At 42.7% G+C, this 23,997-nt stretch overlaps 1 protein-coding gene across 1 annotated transcript in view; it reads left to right on the forward strand.

Moving 5' to 3' along the window:
* FMNL2 (formin like 2) overlaps positions 1-23,997 on the forward strand; it is a 323,204-nt gene that overhangs the window by 269,676 nt on the left and 29,531 nt on the right. Inside the window, 3 exon segments of the mRNA XM_059393967.1 lie at positions 16,584-16,658; positions 20,523-20,633; positions 23,247-23,396. Of these exon segments, the coding sequence (XP_059249950.1) occupies positions 16,584-16,658; positions 20,523-20,633; positions 23,247-23,396 (336 nt within the window).

A 23,997-nucleotide genomic window follows, 5' to 3' on the forward strand; every position in this document is an offset into this window, starting at 1 on the left:
TTATTCTCTGTCATTTGGTCTTCTGTATCACTAATTCTTTCTTCTGCCTCATTTATCCTAGCAGTGAGAGCCTCCATTTTTGATTGCACCTCACTGATTGGTTTTTTGATTTCAACTTGTTTAGATTTTAGTTCTTTTATTTCTCCAGAAAGGGCTTTTATATCTCCTGAGAGGGTTTCTCTAATATCTTCCATGCCTTTTTCGAGCCCGGCTAGAACCTTAAGAATTGTCATTCTGAACTCTAGATCTGACATATTACCAATGTCTGTATTGATTAGGTCCCTAGCCTTTGGTATTGCCTCTTGTTCTTTTTTTTGTGGTGAATTTTTCTGCCTTGTCATTTTGTCCAGATAAGAGTATATGAAAGAGCAAGTAAAATACTAAAAGTGTGGCAACAACCCCAAGACAATATGGTTTAACCAAATCAGAAGAGATCCCAAATCGTGAGGGGGAAGAAAGGGGATAAAAAGAGGTTTAAAAAGAAAGAAAGAGAAAAAAAAAAAGAAAAAAGAAAAAAAAAGAAAATAATTTAAAAAAGGAAAACAAATAAAGAAAAATATAAAAAGGAAAAAATATATATTAGATAAACTAGTTAAAAAACGTTAAAAAAGAAAAAGGTAAAAGTTTAAAAAAATTTTAGCAGAAGAAGAGAAAAAAGAGTGAAAAAGAAAAAAATTAAATTAACTGCAAGACTAAAAAAATCACAGAGGAAAAAAAAAAAAAGAAAAGAAAAGAAGAAAATATTACAGGGAGAAAGCCATGAGTTCCGTGCTTTGCTTTCTCTTCCTCTGGAATTCTACTGCTCTCCTTGGTATTGAAACCGCACTCCTTGGTAGGTGAACTTGGTCTTGGCTGGATTTCTTCTTGATCTTCTGGGGGAGGGGCCTGTTGTAGTGATTCTCAAGTGTCTTTGCCCCAGGCGGAATTACACCGCCCTTACCAGGGTTCCGGAGGACGGGAATACAAATGGCGGCCTCCTGGTCTCCGGCGCGGAGGAGCCGAGAGCCCAGGGCCCCACTCCTCAGTGCGCCCTCAGAGAACAGCGCCCAGTCACTCCCGTCTGCCTGACCTCCGGCCGAGCTCCGAGCTCACCGAGCCTGCGACCGGTTCAAGGTAACACCGAGCTGCGAGCTTACTGTCGGCTCTGTCTCTGTAGCCAGCTTTCCCGTTCCAATACCCGCAAGCTCTGCGACACTCAGACACCCCCGATCCTTCTGTGACCCGCGTGGGCTTCGCCCTGATTTAGCCTCTGGAGCGATGTCCCTCAGCGGAACAGAGTTTTAAAAGTCCTGATTTTGCGCTCCGTTGCTCCGCCGCTTGCCGGGAGCCGGCCCCTCCCCCCGGGGTCTATCTTCCCGTCGCTTTGGATTCACTTCTCCGCCGGTACTACCTTTCAGAAAGTGGTTGTTTTTCTGTTTCCAGAATTGCTGTTCTTCTTCTCTTCGATCTGCGGATGGATTTTCAGGTGTTTGCAATCTTTAGATAAGCTATCTAGCTGATCTCCGGCTAGCTGAAGTAGTCTCAGCCTGCTACTTCTCCGCCATCTTGACTCCTCTCCCAATAAATAAAATCTTTTAAGAAAAAAAAGATAAAGAGAAAATAAATATTCTTTGGAACTTTTAGAGAGTTTTTGGGTAAATATGCTTCTTATCATGGAGAAAAAAAATCATAAGATCAAGAGTTTGACAGAAAATAAAAAGACATGATTTTTGTCCCACAAAAGTTTCTATTGCATTTAGAAAGACGGGGTTGACTTTAATAGGTATTTGGGTAAGGTCTTAATGTATGTTAAGGTAAACAATAAGAGGACAGTAATTCAGAATGTTAAGAATGATGCTTATATTTTTTAAATTCCCTATTATAACTTAAACTGGTTTTAGGTTTTATTGCCAGTGTAAACGCTTACTGATTTCATTTGAAATTTAAATACTTGTGAAACTTAAGCACATTAAAACAGTTTATCTGGGCTCTGTAGTCAGTACATAAGGGCTTTGTTTGGTTGGTTTCTTTTAAGCTAACAAACAGTCGTCTTCAGAAAGAAAACACGAGTAAAATTCTATAAACACCAGTCAGTAGATTATATCATGTGTACAAAAAAGGCATGTATAAATACAGACATGGAGAGGCTACCATCTATTGTTTGCTGAGTGCCAATAGGCTGCTATAAATTACTTTAATTCTAAGATCCACACTATGAAGTAGGAATAAAGAAAAAGGGGTTTTTAGAGTAGGTAGGCCCTGGCATACTTTAGTAAATGGCAGCCGTGGGATTTTTACTCAGATCCATTGAGCAGAAGGCTCATAGTCAACCTTCTGTAACATGTTGTCACATACCAAACGCTTTCTGCATGTGTTCCTGCAATGCCCTCAGCTTTCTACTACAAAGCCAACCTAATTGGAACAGTTACAGATTGGATAGTTTAATGGAGTGTTTTTAGTGACTAGTAAAATTCAGGACAAACTGGACTATTTGTACAGGGCCTGAAAAAAGAGGATGGGTCTTGAGCAGGATTATAAAGGAGGCAGACATTTATTTGGTGGGTGGAAGGCGTTCTGGGAACAGAAGGAGAGAATGGCACGAGGTCCGTCCTGGAGCAGGGTAAGGGATGAATGTGCTGTGTGGCAAGGGAACATGTCTGGCCGGGGTCCATGATCCAGAAGAAAGCATGGCAGGGTGCAGGCATGGTTAAGAATCTGAGGACGTAACCGTGGAGGGATCTGAAGCCTGTGGTAGAATCTCAACTGGAAGATAAAGGAGCAGGGAAAAGAAAAAGGGGATGAGAAGCATCCAAAGTTACAAAGCACTCTACGGTTTATAAAGTGGTTTTATATCTATTCTATACGATTCTGTGGAAATCTGTGAAAGGGAATTTTATGGAATTTTTTTTTTAAGATTGTATTTATTTATTTGACAGAGAGAGATTACAAGTAGGCAGAGAGGCAGGCAGAGAGGAGGAAACAGGCTCCCCGCTGAGCAGAGCGCCCGATGCGGGGCTCGATCCCAGGACCCTGGGATCATGACCTGAGCCCAAGGCAGAGGCTTAACCCACTGAACCACCCAGGCTCCTCTACAGAATTCTGATAAATCTTCAAGAGTATGCATGAAGTACCTAACAGGGGAGATGCTAGAGTTTCGAAAGCAGGTGGTTCAGGTGGTAAGTCACTGGGCCCCGGACCAAGTTTGTGGTCATGGCAATGGAGAGGAAGCCTCAAAAGCAGCAGGAGACAGGATAATGCAGTGAATTTGGGGATGGATATAAGAGGAGAATAAAATCTATTCAAGTGATATACATTTAATTAAGAAAGTAGTACAGCCACAATAAACAGGTATCTGGGCTTTTTTTCCCCCTTCTTTCTAGTGAATTAGCTGAGCTATGTTTTTATTAAATTCATTCTCTTTGTGATGGTTAAATGTCTGTTAGATTCTTAGTTCTGAACCAAAGATGATGAATGAGAGAAAAGGTAAACAGAGGTATTGGGGAGTGTGTGTGTGTGCGTGTGTGTGTATGTGTGTATGTGTAATCCAAATAGAGAAGGGGATTGTAACTAAGGAGATGAACTCCACATGGTGCTAGCCTAGAGGAGTAAGGAGGCCAGGATAGAATGGTCTGGAAAGATGCTCAGACCAACACAGAGGATGGAGGACAGTCAAGAGGGTGAGAATACCGGGTCCGTCTGGTGTCTTATGGTGCAAGTTCCTGATTTCGGTGATAAGTTACTCACATGGTCTCTGTCCCCCTTCAAATTCTACATTTTCATATTTCTATATAAAATTTGGTCTCTACGTTCTTATGTATGTAATACATATTACGCATATATGTTCAGGTGTTTCCATCTGAGAAGGTTAAGTGCTTCTTGTACTGAAGATAGGAAAACAAGGTACCCAGATAATCACATGATGGGTACCAACATTTACAAACACGAACAAAACATAGCCTCTCCAAGGGCAGTTGGTAGGATAGACACAAACTTACCAAAAAGATAGAGCTCTGTGATTTTAGACCACCTTGTGATGTTAGTCCCTTGTTCCCTTTACAACCGCCTGGCAATGGCGGCATCATTTTCCAAACCCAAGTGTCATTAAAAAAAAAATCCGCAGCGTGTCAAAGGAGCTTGCTGCTTCTCTAACCAGAAAGTGAGCTGGGTGTGTTGGGGGCCACATTGGTCCCTGCTGCTTGTAAGGGCGTGTGTGGGAAAGCATCACCGGTTCGAGCTGTGTTTGAGAGACTGCGCTTCCGAGTCATGATTCAGGCTTTTCATTTCCCAGCTCCTCCGTCGTACCTGGACTCCGTCTTCTTGTTGTGGTCTAGCGGCCGTTCTTTATTCCTTTTGCCTAGTGGTGCGTGTGGCTCTTGCCCAGGTCTTTCATTCCTTAGAGCCATCTGCCAAGGATATGTAGTCATGCTTGGTTTTCATTCATAGCAATCAACTGACACACACTCGGTAGAAGAAAGTGGCCCAGCGAGTGGTTCCTGATGATGATCCAACAATCGCCGTCAGTCAGCCTTCATCACGAAGTTGAGCTCTCTGACGGAGTTTTCCCCCTCAGGCCTGCGTCACTGGAGAGTGGAAATGGCCAATTACAGTAACTTGAGCTATCGCTCTGTTTTGTTTCAGCAGTTCGGTTTTGGCTGTGGAAAATGAGGGTTCCTTTCCCCACCAATAAATGTACCAGTATACCACTAAGAACAGCACTGAATTTTCCATTTTGAAGTATTTTCCAGGAATAGACATAAGGCTTGGAAGTAGCATATTCCATGTGGTAGTTGTCCAGGACATGTTTAGTGCATTGTTAAGATAATCCTCTTCTTGTTCCTTGTGTGTTCTTGGTTGTTTGATATTTTAGCGTGTTGTCTGTTCTAGGGCAAATCTCTTTACTTAGGTAGATTCACTGAGAATGACTGTCCCTGAACTTTGGGGAACGCCTGTCCTGTAGGCCATGTGGGAGAGATCTGTTTCTTTATCTCTTTTCTGTTCTTGCTTGGAATCCAACATTCACTTGGCTTTGGGAGAAGAATATCTAGCCTTGTAATGAGCCTCCCTGTGACAGAGGACAGAGACAACAGAGAATGGTCAGGGATCCACGGCTGTCTAACCTGGTGAATGCCAGGGATTGTACCTGTCCCTGTGTAACATAATTGAAGGGACGTCTTTTTTTTTTTTTTTGTCTTTGTTTTTCATTAATCTTCATGTTTTTCCTACCTTGTAAACTGGTGGCAGGTTTCCAAGGAGACCTGTCCTGTCCAAATGATGTGACTTCATCTTCGTGGAGAGATGGCAGATGTAGTTGTTCTTTGTGTGGTGTGACCAATTCCCTGACAGTCTTGGGAGACCTTGTCTTATTAGAAATCCATTTATTTCCTTCTGCAAGTTTTGGGTTTTGAGAATTCATCATCTTTATAGAAATAAAAAAACTATTCTCTAGTAGTATAATCTTCTAGTTCTTACATTTTTGGTTTTTACATTCTTAAAAATTATGAAGAATTCCCCCACCAATTTTTTGTTTATGCAGGTTATGGATTGATATTTACCCCATTAGAAATGAAAGCAAAATTTTGATACTTATTTCATTAAAAATAACATAATAGGCTCATTACATGTGAGTGTTAACTTTTTCTGTAAAAAAAAAAATTTCTCAAAACTTAAAAGTCAGGGGTGCCTGGGTGGCTCAGTGGGTTAAAGCCTCTGCGTTCAGCTCAGGTCATGATGCCAGGGTCCTGGGATCCAGCCCCACATTGGGTTCTCTGCTCAGTGGGGAGCCTGCTTCCCCCACCCCTGCCTGCCTCTCTGCCTACTTGTGATCTCTGTCTGTCAAATAAATAAATAAAATCTTTAAAAAGAAAAAAACACCTTAAAATCAGTGACAGTAGTGGCTGTTTTAGTCATTTTGGGCTCCCATAACAAAATGCTGTATACTGAATGGCTTAAAACAACAGAAATTTATTTCCTCACAGTTAAGGAGGCTGAAAAGTCTTCATGCTGGCATGGTTGGGCTCTGGTAGAGTCCCTGTCTGGCTTGCAGATGGCTGCTTTCTTGCTGTATCCTCAGATGGTTTTTCCTAAGGGTGTATGTGTGTATATGTGTGTATGTGTGTATATGTGTGTGTAGAGGTCTCGCCTTCTCTTCTAAGGCCATCAGTGTCATTGGATTAGGGGTTCACCCTTATGACCTCATTTAACCCTACTAACCTCCTAAAAACCCCATTTCCAAATACAGTTGAATCAAGGGGAAGGCTTTGATATGTGAATGTTGTGGTGACACATTTCCGCCCATAATAGTGGCATTACTTTATATTTTTATGCATCTTTTGGAGTCTAGCTTAATAGAAGATAGTTGTATGCTCCTATCTGCCTCTGCATTCAGTCACTTGTGTTTTTTTGATTGACGTTGAAGAAAACAAATACACAGATGGAAAAAAATATTTTAATAGCATGTTTAGGTAACAGTGGATATTCGTTTTTGAAACTACACAAACACTGAACAGGTAGTAGCTTATGAGTTGTTTTGCAGAGTAGAACCAGAAACTGTATTAAATGAACTTCTGATACTCTGTTAGTTTAAAATTTGTCTGTCTTTTACCTTGAGTGAATGCATAGTTGTGTAATAATATAGAGTAGCTAGTTGGAAAATATCAATTCACTGAATTATCTGGATCTTCTAAATATTGACACATTTCATCATGCAGTATTTTTTAAAAATCACATTATCACCACCAATTTCATTAGAAAAATCTTTAAATATTGGAAAAGTTATCAAACTCATGGTGAATCTAAGTTTTCCAAAATTCTCATTTTTGCTTGAAAGCTCAATTTTTATCATTGGAAACAAATATTGTCAGTTTCCTTCATCCATTTTCAAGAAAATTACTGCCAAGTTTTTAAGTCTGAATAACTGTGGTTTGTTAGTTATTCTTTCAAATAAGGACGAAAAAAGATGGCTAGGTCAGCTTGCAAGTAGAATAATCCTAGAAATGCTTTTCCTCAAGACACCTGTTTTTTAATAAGTAGCAGAAGTGCTTTATGCAGGCTTCTCATTTCATCGTGGAGAATATTAAAAGGGTGTATACTCATTGGTCAAGATTTAATACAATTAATACTTTTTACTGGATCGTCAAGGTTTTTTGAAGTTTTAAATTGTAATTGAAGTTTTAAATTTAAATTTAAATTGGAGTATTATAATAGTTTCAGGTGTACAGTACAGTGATAGAGCAATTTCTTACATTATCTGTGCTCATCACAGTATGTGATATGTACTCTTAATTCCCATCCCCTAATTCACCTGTCCCTCTATCTACCTCCCCTCTGGGAACCATCAGTGTGTTCTCTATAGTTAAATCTGTTTCTTGGTTTCTCTCTTTTTTTCCTCTGTTTTGTTTCTTAAATTCCACATTATGCTTGAAATCACACGATATTTGTTTCTCTCTCACTGACTTCTTTTGCTTAGCATAATACTCTTTAGTTCTGTGTTGTTGCAGATGGCAAGATTTCATTCTTTTTAATGGCTGAATAATACTTCATTGTGTGTGTACACACACACACACACACACACACACACACACACACACCCCTACATCTTCTTCATCCATCTATGGATGGATACCTGGACTGCTTCCACAATTTGGCTATTGTAAATAATGCTGCAATAAACATGGGGGTGCATGTATGCTGAATTAGTGTTTTTGTATTTTTTGGGTAAATACCCAGTAGTGCAATTGCTGGGTCATAGGGTAGCTCTATTTTCAACTTTTTGAGGAACCTCCACACTGTTTTCTGCAGTGGATGCACCAGTTTGCATTCCCACCAACAGTGCACAAGGGTTCCTTTTTTCCCACATCCTTGTCAATACTTGTTGTTTCTTCTCTTTCTGATTTTCTCTGACAGGTGTGAGATGATATCTTCTTGTGATTTTGATTTGCCTTTCCCTGATGATGAGTGATGTTGAGTGTCTTCTCATGTGTCTGTTGGCCATCTGGATGTCTTCTTTGAAGAAATGTCTATTCATATCTTCTGCTCATTTTTAATAGGATTATGTGTTTTTTTGGCTATTGAGTTATATCAGTTTATGTATATATATATATATATATATAAATGTATTTATATATATAAATATATATTTTTTAAATTTAGTCATGTTTTCTTTTCTTTCTTTTTAAAAAAGATTTTATTTATTTATTTGACAGTGAGAATTCCCAAGTAGGCAGAGAGGCAGGCAGAGGGAGAGGGGGAAGCAGGCTCTCTGCTAAGCAGAGAGCCCGATGGGGGGCTCGATCCCAGGACCCTGAGATCATGACCTGAGCTGAAGGCAGATGCTTAACCCACTGAATCACCCAGGCGCCCCTTTATATATTTGAATACCAAGTCTTTATGAGATACACCCTTTTATCAAGGGTATTCTTAAGTGAAATTGGCTTTTTTTTTTTTTAAACTGAGACTCTCTTGAGTACACTGATTACTGGAATACTTGGTGCCACTGCCTTGAGTCATGCCAAGGCAGCAGTGGTTTTCTTTACCCACTATTGCTTTTGTACTACCAGTGCGAATGTCTACTCAGTGAAAAAGGCAAGTAACACCTTAGCGTCATTATAAAAATAGTTTTGACCTTACAGATACTGTGAAAGAGGCTCAGAGACACTTGGTGTTCAAGAACCATGTTTAAAGAACTGCTTCCCAAATGCACAGTCGGCTGTCTCATTGGGCTAGGTGGAAGTGGTTCCAGGTTGCTCAGAGAGTGAGGTCTTCCTGATGAAGACCCAAGACTGGGGTAGAGCCCAGAAGAAAGTGAAGATGTGGAATGAGAGGAGGACGCAGCTGTGGATAAACCTCAGGCCTTTGCCTGTTTGTGGACTGAGGCTTTTGATCTAGCCAATGAAGAGTTCTTAGCTTCAAGGGCTCTAAATTCATAGCACACCCTTGCTAGATTTAAACTGACTTGTGATTTATGCATGAAGAGAGATGGATTGACATCTGTCTCCTGAGCAGGGCCCAGGATCTGTGGTGAAAATGCCACAGGATTTAAACAACTCGTGCCATGTGTTGTTGCTACAATGCAGTGAACATACGACCACTACAAGTGTGTCACTGTGTCCCCTCCCTTGTGTGGCTTGACCAAACCAGGTATGCTCAAAGGATGAATCTATGAGAAGTGAATGAAGTACAGTGTTAGGCCTTCTGCTTTGGAGGGGTCTGATGGGTAAGTCATCCCAGAGATGACTCAGGGCCTTATCTCCTCACTTAGTCCTCAGAAAGTCGTCTTGCACTGCAGTGTATTTTGGTCTTCCTCTTTTAGGAACAGAAGCCTTGAAAGATTCCGTATGAGTTCTTGCTGATGACCAAGAGATGTGTCTTGTATTAAAGCCAGAAAGAGTCAAGTCAGACATTGGGGATATTTCTGAAAGATGTCATTTATGAAGAATTACATTGTGGAGCCTTACTGTTGTGCATTTAGTGAAGGTCATCTTTTTTTTTAGGGGAGTGATTAAAAATGCATTTCTCATTTAAGGTGTGGTGTTTCAACACGTTATTCTTAGGGGGTTTTGCTAGCCCTTTGCTTCTATGTCAGGATTCTTTACTCAGTACAGCAAAATACATACATGAAAAGTAAGAGTCATCTGGCTGTTCCGTGTGGTTGCTGCCAAAACATCTGGATGTTTGGAAACATCTGGAAAAGCAACTGAAGTTTTCACCAAGGTGATCAGCATGATGTGGATGAAACCCCTGGCTCATAATCATATGATTTACCAGTTCAACATCGATAGAAGTGTTCTACTAACTCATGAAGAAGGAGGGTTGAATAGTTCTTAGAATCTTAGAATACATTCAGTTGTTTAGCGTTCAGTCATTTTCAGTGAAGTGAGAGAGAGAAGGCCGTTGGGTTTCAGAATGCTTCAGTTCAGCAAACATTTCCGCCCTTAAATGCCTGGACACATGAGAGCCAACAGTAGGTCCGAGTGGTCTGCTTCCGTCCCAGCAGCCACTGGGGAACCAGTGGATGAAATGTCTGGTTCCTGTAGGAGAATGAGTGCACAGACCCCTGCGAGCACACGATGGCCCAGCAGAGTGGCTTTGTCTTCTTTTGGTCAGGGCATAATGGTGTCAGACAGTCCTCAGGCTGCTGGTGCTCCCAGTGGAAGGTAAAGAAATGCTCTTCACCTAGAACTAACTATGAAATAGCTGTTTACTTCATGCGGCCCTGAGAAAGAAAATGGAACTTTTGTTCCCGGGCAGCCCCCCCAAGAAGGGCCGTCTAATCAGTCATAATAGACTGTGCCTCTTGAAAACGGTGCCTTCCTGCAGGGAGCCCTACGGATCACAGGGGCCTATTGTGAGAAGAGAAAAAGAAAGTATTGAAGCAGGCACCCGGCAACAGGGCAAGGAGGAAACACTTAAGCGAGGGGCCTTTAATTTTTATATAACTAACCCAGAAGCATATTTTATAGCCACCTCATAAGAGTCAGGCTTCATTCTGGCTGCAGACTTTGTGTGGTGCCCTCGGAGCCATTGCTGGGGAAGCCAAAGACAGTCATTGACCTTGAAGGGGGACGGAGAGGTGGCTGAAGGCCGGCCGTCTGTTGTTCATTTCAACATCTGGCTAGCAAGGAGACTCTTTATTACAGGCTTTTGTAAAACCCTCTTTCCTCCACCAGGAGCCTTGAGGGAAATCATCCCCTCGCCCCTGCTCACCCTCAGAGACCCGGTAAACCGCTGCCTCTGTTAAATCCGGGCCGCAGATGTAGCCGCATGGCTCGGGACACTGTTCAGAAATGTCTTTGACAGATGTTGGAGAACGGAGTGGAGTTTTTTTTTTGGCAGGAGCTATGCTCTCGCTTCAGTTCTCCCTGAAGTGGAAATGTCTCCCGCTTGCCCCAGGTGTGGCCCGTTTTCATCTGGGCAGAGAAGGTCTGATCAGCTTTGTAAGCACAGGGGAGACCGACGCCGGGAGAACACGCTTGGGCCCTTAGGTGCGGGTCCCCGGGCTTGCTGTGGCCGAGGGCATCTCTCTCCGTTTGGTTTGTGTCGAGTTTCCAGGCTGGTCAGTTTGGGAATATCTGGTTATATTACCATGCCTACGTTAGAATTTTAGAACTTTTAAGTATCAAGTGAGGGGTTTCCCCCCCCCCCCCCAAACTTCAATGAAACTTTTTTCAGTGAGATTTTACCAGGCAACTCAGTAAAACAGAGTTGGGTAAATGAGCACAGAAGTCCCAGGATCCTTTCCTATTTGTGTTTTTCCTTCCTCTCCCAAGCTCCCCACCTTTGGAGACTCCTTCTCCTCCCCTTCTTCTGTAATGCTTATGGCTTCCTAAAAGAAGCCTTGAAAACAAGCGGTATAACTTGAGGCTCTTTTTTTTTAAACCTTTTTTTTTTTTTAAAGTGTTCCAAGATTGTTTATGCATCACCCCCAGTGCTCCATGCAAAACGTGCCCTCCCCAATCCCCCCCCCAGGTTCCCCCAAACCGCACCCCCCCCCCCCAGACCTTCAGTTTGTTTCTCACAGTCCACAGTCTCTCAGGGTTCTTCTCCCCCTCCCATTTCCCCCAACTCACTTCTCCTCTCCGTCTCCCAATGTCCTCCATGTCGTTCCTTTTGTACCACAAGTAAATGAGACCATATGGTAATTGACTCTCTCTGCTTAACTTATTCCACTCAGCATAATCTCCTCCGGTCCTGTCCATGTTGATAGAAAAGTTGGGTATTCATCCTTTCTAATACTCCATTGTATATATGGACCATATCTTCTTTATCCATTCATCTATTGAAGATCACTTGGCTCTTTCCACAGTTTGGCAACTATTGCCATTGCTGCTATGAATATTGGGGTAGAGATGGCCCTTCTTTTCACTACATCTGTATCTTTGGGGTAAATACCCAGTAGTGCAATTGCAGGGTCATAGGGTAGCTCTATTTTTAATTTCTTAAGGAATCTCCACACTGTTTTCCAAAGAAGTTGCATCAACTTGCATTCCCACCCACAGTGTAAGAGGGTTCCCCTTTCTTCATATCCTCCCTTACACTTGTTGTTTACTGTCTTGTTAATTATGGCCATTCTGATTGGTGTAAGGTGATAACTTAAGGCTCTTAAACTAATGAATGTGAAAACTCAAGTCTGGAGATCCCAGAGACAGCCATGTCATCCAGGCTAACAGCAGGGTAGTGGCAGGGCTATGACCTATAAGGCGGGTTTTCTGGTCCCATTTGGTCCTGTTTCTGCCCTCATACCCCTTTACCCCCATCAGTGTTTGAGCTGCAAGATACAAAGAGGTGTGGACATCAGGCAGGACCTCAGGGATGGGTGGGTGGTCCAGGATCCCAGCCTGAGCCCTTCTGCTTTAGACGGTGTCTGTCAGGGCCAGTGCATTTATTTACATGACACTGATTTATAAATGAAGATGCCTCTGAAGTTTTCCTACAGAGTACATGGCTTTCCAGAGCATATATACTTTTATTTTCTGGCAGCCCTGGCTGTTAGTAGTGGAAGCCTAATTCCTTTCAGATTGTTCCATGTCCAGAAGCCTCCTCGACGGTCTACCCTGCTTGGCCTTTCTGGAGCTGCTTTTTCTTAAATTTGCTTCATACCCCACCTGCTTCATTGGCTCCTTGGCACTCCTTGGATCGAGGAACCCGGTGTTAAAGCTAGTGGGGGAATGGGAATCAATACCACTGATGATGTGAAAGGCAAGAAATGATCTATCTCAGTTGCCATGAAACAGTTTTTTTTTTACTTTAAAGTTTTCCGATCATGTATTGTCTGGCCTTCGTCGGCAGATGGAAGTTGTGTGCAGGAACATATAACAGTCGGCAACGCATACAAGCAGATACACTCCTGGCTTTTATATGTTTTGATGAAGTCCTTGAGGGTGTCCCCACGAAGGCCTGTCATTGTGTGAGTTCTGAGCATAACTGAGCAGCGGTGTCTTGTTCCTTTCATCCTCACCATTTTCTGAAGCCAGGTCAGTTTCAAAGGGGAGAAGAGGTACGTTCAGCCATGGCTGTTCTGTTTGAACCAAGTGTGTGGGGTGGTCCAGATGTGAGCGGTATGAGCAGAGACTGCTTTCCTTTGATGCTGAACACAACTTTACCGGCCTCCCCCAGACATATCTCCCCATTTCCTGTGGGATTACAGTATATGCTTGTTTAAAGATTGCTCAAGTAATGTAGAAACAAATGTGAATTTGGTTTGCATGCTTCCTTTCCTTCAGCAGAAATAAAGGGGTAGGGGGAGGGCTGGCCTCTGGAGTCCCTGCTGTTCTTATGGAACAGTGTCAGAAAATGCGGTCCTGAACTCGTTAGTTGAGATCGACGGCAGAGCTGTGCACTGAAACCTTTACCGAGAGGGACATGGTAGAGCTGACAGGGGAGGCCCTTCTGGTTCTCAGAGTGGGTGAGGGGAGCGGTCAGCCAGATCATCCTTTCAGAGTCTCCCAAAACTGCCGTCTCTGTTGGCAACATGTCATCTTGTGCATTTGGATTCTTCTCACCAAGTGCATCACAGCTGTAAATTGGAAGATATTGAAGTATTATTTTTAACTATTAAAGGTATTTCTCTGTTTCTTAACACAGATGTTCTTAGCAGGGATTTGTCTGTTGAGGGGATGCCCTCTAAAGAAATGCATGTATTCAAAGCTTTTCTTAATGTCCATTTCAATCCTGTCTGTCAGGGTGGTATGTGATTTTTGGGATCTTTACCCAGCTTGAAATTAATCTAATACTGCTTGTTCTAGATTTGATGCTTTCTTTTCTTTTCTTTTTTAAACAGGCTGTGAATAGTTGGTTTTCTTGCTGCCCACAAATGCTTTCCTCAGCCATATAAATTGCCTTTTTTCTAATGCCTTGCACACAACTTCTGATTATTTGGGAGTTCCCTTATTATTGATTGTACCTCTGCAGGGCAGTGGGTTAATTCCTGCTGCATTCTCTTGACACTCAGTTCTGGTAACTGGAGACTTAATGGTCTAGTTATCTGGTTTATAATTGGTAGTCAGAAAGGCTGGGGTTGAGTCTGCTAGTCTATATTATTTAAGCTATGGTTTAGCAGCCATGAGTACTTGTTAAGACACAGATTCCTAGTTCCATTGTAGGGATTCTACACACTCACTCAGTGTGTCCTGATTTAGACACCAGGAATCTTCCATTTGTAGAAGTTCATGGAAGATTCTGGTGCAAGCACATCAAGTATGCACCCGGTGTAATGGCCGTGGTTTTTAATAGTAACATTTTTCATCTCTGTCGGTGTCTCAGATAATTCTGGAATGCTTTAAATTATTGTCTTAGGTCTATCTGCACATGCTCGGCTGTGCTGGAGAAGGAACACCAGCCAGGCTGGCTGCTGGAGACCTGGCTCTGGCCTCTCTATTGACCTTTTATCAAGTTACAGTTGTTTGCTCTGTCTAGGTTTCCGTCTCATTCATAAATCGGGGGCACCAGGTACCTTCAAGATTCTTGACATTCTTTCATTTGAAGGGTTTTACCCGCCTCCGAGTTGTACTCCACATTGCTGTTCGTTGATGGCTCCTGCTTCTTCTAGTTCTCTGGGTGCCTGACGGCTCAGCAGAACTTTAATCACTGCTTCAGGTAGCTGCTGGCTGTTCGCAGACCCAGGGCGGCTTCTATTCCTTTCTCCTGCCCCTACCAACCTCCCAGGATAGGTGGACGTAAACCATTCCCCTGGGAAACAACTGCTTACGTTAGGGTTTTCTCTTAAAATTCAGGTTGTAATTCTGACCCTTTCCATGTCCAGCCTTGGCAGTTTTCACCCACTGGGCTCTTGTTGCAGGCTAGGGACTTTTGTGCCTCTGGGCGGAAGATGTGGTTGCTGTCGTGCTCAGGGAACCGTGCTTGGAATGCCTCACCTCTGTGCCCCCCAACAAACCTTTTGCTTCCAGAAACTTGTTGCCTCTTCTCCAAGAAGGGCTATGGAGTTTCAGAATGGTCTGGGTTGCCTTTAAAATTGTGCATGTGCATGTCACCCAGCCCTGCCTAGTGCTCTTGAATCCAGCACTCCTGGGTGGGTTTGGACATGTGTGTTTTTTGAAAACTTGACTTTAAATGCTCCCTTTGGAGCCGCCTTCTCTTCCTCTGGACTGAGTTTTTACTATAATTATTTTTTGTTAAGGGAGGTGTAAATAAGTTTGGGGTTGTCATCAGAATACAGTAAAGTGTGATCTGTGTCTGTTGAGAAAATTAAGCTGCTTCAAGACCTCGGTGACCCTCCGAGACTGAAGGCTTAACACAGCACACAGCTGAGGCATAGGAACCATTGCTAAAGCCATAATCCTGGTGCCTGTCTGCTCTTCTTTCATCAGTGTGTCAGAGTGGGAAAGTCGTTCTTCCTTTCCTTAACGTGTATTTTCACGTGATTACTCATTTCTCCTTTTTTCAGTGTAATTCAGCAAAGATTATCGGGAACTTACAACATGGTAAGCATTGTTCTAGAAGCTGAAGATAAGAGTAGTGAACAAAAAAGACAAAATTGCCGTCTTCTTGAATCTTTCTCTTTATATATGTGTGTATATATATGTGGGATTTAACATAATGGAACTAAAGGGCTGCTGTATAGCACTATGAAATGTCATTTTAGGGAAATTCTTCAGGACCATCCTTTGTATTGCTAAGGTGACAAATAGAACTGGAAAATCGAGTCAAGCATGTGAAACCCAGATTAAATTCAAAATATTAAGACCAGAGACTGTGTCTTATCCACATTATACATAGCTCATGGGTATTGAGGTACATATTTTCTGAAGGCAAAAAGAATAATCCAGTGGGTTCCAAAAAAAGGTAGCCAAGGTCACTGGCAGAATTAAAGTTTATCCTTTGATTTGGGGACTAAGTCTCCAAAGAGTTCTTCTTTGTTACAAATCTTCCTTTGACTCTGTGTTTTTAACTCCTGTGTAGACCCAGATACTTTGGGGGTCCTGGAGTTTACAGTAATTTACCTGCCTCTTTAACCTGTTCAGTGAAAGCATTAATTTGAGGTGAATGTTTCAGGCCTAAGAGGTACTACTTCATAAATTACTACAAACTTCTGTACTTTCCTTGAATGGGTTAATATAGCTTCCCAAGTGTCTCCTCTAAGAGTAGGTACTTTATTTTATGGTGTCTACCTCTTTGTTGTGGCTTATGCACTAAAATTATTTGATTTAGATATAATAGGAATGTTTTCAATCTGCTTTCAAGGAATTTAAATGCTACATTGTTCAAATCTTTTAGCATGCCTATTTTAAAAGTGCTTTTGTAAAAAGGAAAATGAGGTATGGGGAGAAGGGGCTGTTTTTGTTTTTGTTTTTTTTTAAATCATAACATCTTGGGATTCTGAGTGTGGGCTAAAAAAACAATGGACTGCAAAGATAGCCAGTAAAAGAAAAACACATTTGATAGAGATATCAAGATATCAAGGGAACATTTAAAAGAAACCAAGGGCCTGGCTCAAGTTGGTACTTAAGAGTTAACTGACTTAGAAGAGAAGTGTGTGAGCGAGGCAATAAAAAGATATTCTGGAAATAATTATTAATGCTAAAATTCCTGCATCTCATTTTAGAATGCCTATGTTTGGAATTTCATATGCATGATGAAAATGTGTATTTCAGGTTTGTGGAGAAAAACAGCGCTTTGAGAAGTTGATGGAACATTTCAGGAATGAAGACAATAACATAGATTTTATGGTGAGTTATTCCAGTACTACGTTACATTCAATGACGTAAACTCCGTTTGTGTGCTTTTTTCCTAAATCCATTTATATTCCTATATTCTACATATGTGTGTATGTATGTGCTTATAAATGTTACAAAGGACAGAAAATTGAGTATAGTATGCTGTAGATTCAGTCTAGAGTGTTCCTCACACTCTGTAGTTTCCCCTTACAGGGGAAATTGGTATTAATTTCCAGTTTTATCCCTCATGTGCTGCATAGCAAATAAAGGGTGAAGCCGTGTGTTTGTGGAAAGGACATTCACTCCTGGTACAAATTCCTGCAATTGCCAGTTTTAGCTGTCAGTCAAGAAAGTAGAAAACCAAGAATCTTGACCATTTTGTCTTTTGCACACCCCAGCCCGTGACTTTCTCCAGACTACATTCTCAAAGATTAAAGCTCATTGGTTTGTAGAATTGAACTGTATGCCTCCCCCAAACTATTATACAGCAGTGATTTCCACCACTGCTCCCCGCCCCACCCCCCTTGATCTCTTTCCCGCTCTGGTAGCTGTGAGCATGTCCATATATCAGCATGGTAGTTCACGTGCAAGCACGCGTGGTTCAACAGCAGCTCTGTCCTCTGCAGGGATGAACAGCAAAAGGAGTGTGAGCACTGCTGAATTTTTAAACTTAAATCTTAATCTGGGGGTGAAGATGGACATATACCCTAGAGAATTTCCGAGACACACGACCCATGAGTGCACCCAGATCTGCAGGCTTTCTCTGACCCAATCCGGTTGACCCTGGGCGACTTCTGAGCCTAGGCGATCTCACAGGGCCTTCATCTCTCAGCTCACCTCCAGCTTGGAGCAGTTACCCGGCCAGTTCTTACCTTGTCCAGTCAGTTCAAACCTGTGTGGAGGGAGCCAGGCATGGTTTTATTCAACTTGGTTCAACAGCCATAAACCATGAAACATAGTTTTGCAGATTTCTAACCCTTTCATGTGAAAAACTTTTCTGGGTCCTTAAATTTTATGTGCATCCTAGCCCTCAACCCCTTCTAAATTCTATGAGAATGATGAGGTCCTTTTAGAGAAACTTTTCTGTTCCATCAAAGCTTGTTACTTGCTTTTTTTTTTTTTTTTTTAAAGGCAAACAATGTGAAACAAGGAGTACTTTCACATTGGCTTTTTAATTTTGTTGTTAGGAATTTCTGAAGTGCTGAAGGCCTGTGTTGGCACGAATGATAAGTACGTGAAGAATCCATACATGGCTCACTTTACCGGTTTTTTTCCTCTGCCTTCAGAGGGGCAACTTCTTTGTCCCTGAAAGCTGAGGTTGCAAACTGGAGGCTCCCACACCGAAGCCAACCTACAGGCTGGTGAGCTGGGTCTGACAGTGACGTCCTTCCATAAAAAATTTGGAAATGGTGCATAAAATACGGATTGCTGATTTTTTTTTTTTAAACTAAAAATTTCAGCTAACACAAAACCCCTGCGCTTGCAGAGTATCAGCTGCTGGAGCCAAGTTGCCCCTATTTTTAGTCTGAAGATCCCCTTGCCAGTTTGCCGTGGTCCACACCATTCCTTGCTGTGTTACACGTGGCCCACTTCAGTGATTATCATACCTTGGGGATCTCCCTGCCACTTGAGTTTCTGCTGAAATTACGATTATATAATCAAGTCCTTTAAAATGCCTTCACTGTTTACAAGGGAGAGTATTTCTTGCCATTATTTATATGTGCATGCAGTGAGGAAGCTAATTTAGGAGCTGCTGGAATATAGGTACTATGCTCAATTCCTCTGTCACTGAGCAGATAGTTGCCTCTCAGGCCTATCTTAAAACTCAACAGATACTCAGAAGAGAAATGGACAGATGCCAGGATTGAACCATATTTTCCTCCAGAAAATGAGGCTTTTCTTAAACTGGCCTTGGGAAGGCAGTTAAAATCGTACAACCTCCCAAACAACTTATTCCCCATAAAATATAAATTTTTCTAGCATAGCATAAGGCCTTTTCCTGTATTTTGTGTGTGTGTGTGTGTGGAAAAAAAGTCTAATGAAATCTTTAACTCATTTAACCACAGAATGTGAAGTCATTTTTTAGTAAATTGCAAGTCTTCTTATAACCTAGAGAGCTCACTGTCTTCCAGAGAGATCATCCAATGTATGACTTCCATTCAAAGGAGAATCTAACTCAATAGAAACAATTAAAAAAAAAAAAAAGATAAAAAAAACTGGGTTTGGAGGAGAATGGAAGAAGGCGGCTTTCAGAGTAACTGTGAATCTGTAGCCCTCACTCATTCTACCTCCTTGTTTTGTTCTTTTACCCATAGAGGGAAAACATTAGTAAGATATTTTCACCATAAATGTCACTGTTAAGGACAAAATAGGGCCCCTGGCTGACTCAGTTGGTAGAGCATGCAACTCTTGATCTTGGGGTTGTAAGATTGAGCCCCATGCTGGGGGTAGACATTACTGAAAAATAAAAATCATAAAAAAAAAAAGCAAAACAGATCTCCTGAACTTTGTTTTGTTCTTTTACCAAACCAGGAACTGGTTTTCTCTGTGGCAGGTCTCAGCGCCACTGATGCAGTCATGGAAAGAAAGCAGTAAATCCAAGGCTTTGTGGAGTGGAAACTGGTTGACTGTTTAAAATGGGAAGTTAGGTCAGAGATCGTGTTATGATCTTGTTGGTATAGTGGGGCCCATGGCAAAATTTCAGAAGTGATTAGCCTGTGGTACCACGATAGGTGATTTTCTAAATGTTGTTTTTTATAAAATTGTTCACATTTTCTATGATATGCCTTTAACATCTTACACAGTTTGTTGTATATACCCATAAGACTTTTTAAAAAAAAGTTTTACTGAGAAGTGAAGAACATAACATCTAACTTATCCCCCGAAAGGATATTTTTTGCATATTTGCAGGGTCATGCAGCCATGCCTGAGGTCTAAGTTAGAACATTTTGTCACGCCGGAAGGAATCCCTGTTAGTAGTTGCTGCCCATTCTCCTGTCCCCAGTCCTTGGCAGCTTCTAATCTACTCTATCTCCACGAACGTCCTGTTCTGGATGTTTAATAGGAATGGCATCATCACTCATGTGGTCTTTTTTTTTTAAATTTTTATTTATTTGACAGACAGAGATCACAAGTAGGAGGAGAGGCAGGCAGAGAGAGAGGGGGAAGCAGGCTCCCTGCTGAGCAGAGAGCCTGATGCGGGGCTCAATCCCAGGATCCTGAGATCATGACCTGAGCCGAAGACAGAGGCTTAATCCACTGAGCCACCTAGGCGCCCCCACACATGTGGTCTTTGAAGATAACTTGTTCACGTAGCATAATGTTTTCAAGTTAGAAGATGCAACAGGACCTTATCCCTTTTTATCACCACATAACATTCCGGTGTACGGATAGAGCACATTATTTTAACCCATTGGTTGATGGACAGTAGTGATCTTCCCCCACCCATGTTCTGGTTGTGAATAATGGTTTTGTGAACATTTCTGTGTGAGTTTCTATATGGGCGTGCATTTGCATTTCCCATGGGGACATACCAGGGGCAGATGGCCGGGTCCTATGGGAACTCAGTTTCTAACACTCTGTGGAGTGGCTGCACTGGTGGACGCTCCAGGAGGATGCGGGTTCTGCTTCATCCACTGCCTTGCCAGACTTGCATTTTGATTATAGTCGTTCTAGTAGATAAGGAGTGGCATCCTACAGTGGCATCTCTATGACTTTTAAATTAAAAAAATGGTAAAATGTTTTTAAACACCCAGCGCAAGGAAGAAAAGGAGACGGGTAAGTGCATTGAAATGTGTGACACTGAAAGCATCTGCCTGCCATTAAACCGAGAAGACCGGTTGGGAGCCCTGTAACCCATTGGCAATTTCATTGCAGGTGGCCTCCATGCAGTTCATTAATATCGTAGTCCATTCAGTGGAAGACATGAATTTCAGAGTGCACCTCCAGTATGAATTTACCAAGCTAGGCCTGGATGAATACTTGGATGTAAGTAGAGCTGCGACCTTTGGCTCCAGTGTAAGACTTGATTTATTTTGCCTGCCTTCAAAGATGCACTTCCGCCGTGACTAGAACGCTCGAAGCTCTATGTGGTCGGGTCCCATAGCGCTGGGTAAAGGGAACCTCGCCGAGTGATGCAGTTGGCCAGAGAAACTGGATTCTTGCAGATCTCCTGGGACCTTGGGCTGTGGTCTGCCAGCAGTCTATTTGTACTGGGGCCAGACAACCTCTTGTAGCCTTGCTGCAGCTTTCCTTCCGCGTTTGAGCTCCGTCCGGGGCAAGTCTTACACCCTCATCTGGGCTCTTGGGCAATCCACGTTCTTGGTTACTTTGGGGACCCCATCAATCCAAGACTGCAAAGAGTGATGAACAAATGCTGAGAGCACAGAAAAAAAAAAAAAAAAAAAAGAGGAAATGGACACTAGAGACTTCCTCATGTAGTGATTACATTCTGTTTGATGCTTTTGTGGCTTTGGCTGGTCCTTTTTTTTTTTTTTTTTAGATTTTTAAAATTTATTTGACAGATAGACATAGCAAGAGAGGGAACACAAGCAGGGAGAGTGGAAGACAGAGAAGCAGGCTTCCTGCTGAGCAGGGAGCCCAATGCAGGGCTCAATCCCAGGATCCCCAGATCATGACCTGAGCTGAAGGCAGACACTTAACGACTGAGGCACCCAGGTGCCCCTTGGCCATTCCACTTTTAAGTTCTTGGGAGAAGGAGATCTAACCTTTCTCTTTCTCTGACTCCCCAGCAGAAGTACTTAGCCAGTTCCCTGTAGTTGTTCTTCACCTAGGAAATGTTGATGTGAAAACCGTGAATGGACTTGAGTAGCCATGTGTGCATAGGGTGCCCTTATGTCCTTTGGTTCTTGAGAAGTTTTGTTTCCCTTCTGTACAGCAATGGTCTACTTGAATTTGAAAGGCCACTTGCAAGAGGGCAAGAATTGCTAACCTCAATTTCCAGTCTTGTTTCTAGCCACGAAGAAGATAGAAGTGCTTCCCTGGGAGCTCTCGAGAGTTTAGATGCCTGTCTCTGTTAGGGGGGGAAGCCAGGGAATTACAGTTTATTGTGAAGCAGAGTCACAGCATCAGTTGCTCTCTGAGCTCGTGGCCTGGCTCAGCACACCGGCTAGGCTGCCCTTGGAGAGATTCCTGTTGTCTAAGGACTGTACTCAGGGAGAGGCATGACAGATTTCCGTTATAAAGGTGTTTGAGTTGCTTTCTGACTTGAACAATCACTAGTATCTTAGAATTTGGCACTGAAAAGTTTTCCCTGCTCTACAATCAAGGTTTCTCTGCTTTCCCTGCCTACTCTGAGAGTGGCAGGATTTGAGCGCCCACTGGGTGTATCAATCGCTAATGGTCTTGTGGGTTTAGTTTTGTGATGGTCGTGCAAAGCTCCTTTGGGCTCCAGGCTGCTATGGTGAGAGGAACACATCAGATAGTGCCCGTTACCCATGGTGTACTTGGTGAGAAAACATGCCTAGCTCCTGCTTTATTTTCCTTTCTGGAAAACAAGGGCTTTGCCCTTGTTCAGATGTCTTTTTAAGCATGTACTCCTAAACTAAGATGGAATAGACTCTCTTTGAGACAAGCTAAGTTACTAATTTCCAGATTAGACCAAGGAGAAAATCCATCTTTCTGAGAATTTATGTAGAACGTAATTCCTCTGAAAAATTTAAAACTTTTTTCTAAAACTCTGTTTCTCTAACGTCTTGGTCCGTTGGTTCTGGACCTTGATAGAGGTGGTTAAAAGATTAATATTATAAGCATATAATATGTAAATGCTTCATTGGTTTACAAAAACCCAGCCTTGTAAGTAGCCATTGATTTGTTCAATCTGTTTTTTGGTATCTTCCCTATGCCAGGAATATTATAGCTACTCATCTGTTTCCCCCAGGGGGAGGTCAGGACGTATGTTACTTGCAAGGAAGACTCACAGATTTTCTTGATCTCTAATTTCACCTTAAAGTTGATTGACTTCCTTTGGGATGCCTGGGCCTGTAATGCAGGGAGTAGAGGAAATCTTCCTTATCTGTGCTTTGGGGAGCCCTAAACTCCATCAGTATTGGGGGGGAAGTTACCTTGGAGGGTGGATTCTAGCAACTTATTAATAAAACCCAGGGCTGGTATACTCCATCCGTGTCTTCCCCACCTCCTGCCTAACCCTCCTCCTCGGTGGAACCACCCTCTCTAGTCAGGCAAATTACACTGATTCTAACATCCTCTGCACACAGATGCGTCTCAAACCTGGGACCGTTGCTGTCTTCTGAAGCTGCTTAATTTTTCTGTTGTCTAATTTCACCTGTATCAAAATGCTCTGGTTTGGAATATGTCGATATGGGGAACATATCTGTAGGAAGGATTAGGGAGGAAATGTGTGTATACTTGAGAGAGGGTATTCGCCAGGAAGTAATCTGATGGTGGCTTCTTAGACACTTGAACACTCTGTGATCGTCTCGAGGAGGCTGAGACATCACACCCTCTCTTGGAAAAGACCGCAGTGTTTGGAACAAACGGAGACATGCAGGCTGTCGTGCCATTACGTTCTCTTTCCACAGCTACGCTCACGCTGCCCTCTCTTGGTGTTTTGGTTTTTAGAAACTGAAGCACACGGAGAGCGACAAACTCCAGGTGCAGATCCAGGCATACCTGGATAACGTGTTCGACGTGGGAGCTCTGCTGGAAGACGCTGAAACCAAGAACGCGGCCTTGGAGAGGGTGGAAGAGCTGGAGGAGAACATTTCTCATGTAACTACCGCTCGGAACAGGAGACGCACACACGCTTAGCTGTTAGGGCGGTCGGTGACGGGATTCCGAGTGTAGGGGTGAGCTGTAACTGGAGAGAGAGAGAGCTGTCAAAAGCCCCTCGGGGTTCTTTCAAAGAAAGCGTGGCTGTTACTTAAAACCAAGGGGAGTCTGTTGCCTTGCCTTCCCTCGTCTGCTCGGTTTCCGCTGAGCCCAGGTTCCCTGGCCATCTTTGTTACAGACAGGCACCCAAGAGTGAGGTGATTGGTGCCATGTTAGGGGGAAAGGTCACTCGAGTATGTGAATCTGGGCTGAGGTGTGAAGAAGTCCTGTTCTACTGAACAGAATCATTTTCTATCACATGTGCCCCCATAGGCCCATGGCAGTTGGGTTCTAGCAACTCAAATAAGCCTCAGGACTAATGGACTGTTACTTGTGTCTTCCCACCTCCCACCTAACCCTGTCCCTCAGTACAACTAGCATGGCTGCCCAGGCAAGATACCGCCCACTTCAGCCTCTGTGCGAGTTTGGTTTGAGGTGTCAGTAAGTTATATTTCACTCAGAGTCTTGTGAATGTAAGTCCTGCTCTACCCCAGAGTGTCCA

This window comes from Mustela nigripes, chromosome 3, assembly GCF_022355385.1.
Source record: "Mustela nigripes isolate SB6536 chromosome 3, MUSNIG.SB6536, whole genome shotgun sequence".
NCBI classification, from domain to species: Eukaryota; Metazoa; Chordata; class Mammalia; order Carnivora; family Mustelidae; genus Mustela; species Mustela nigripes.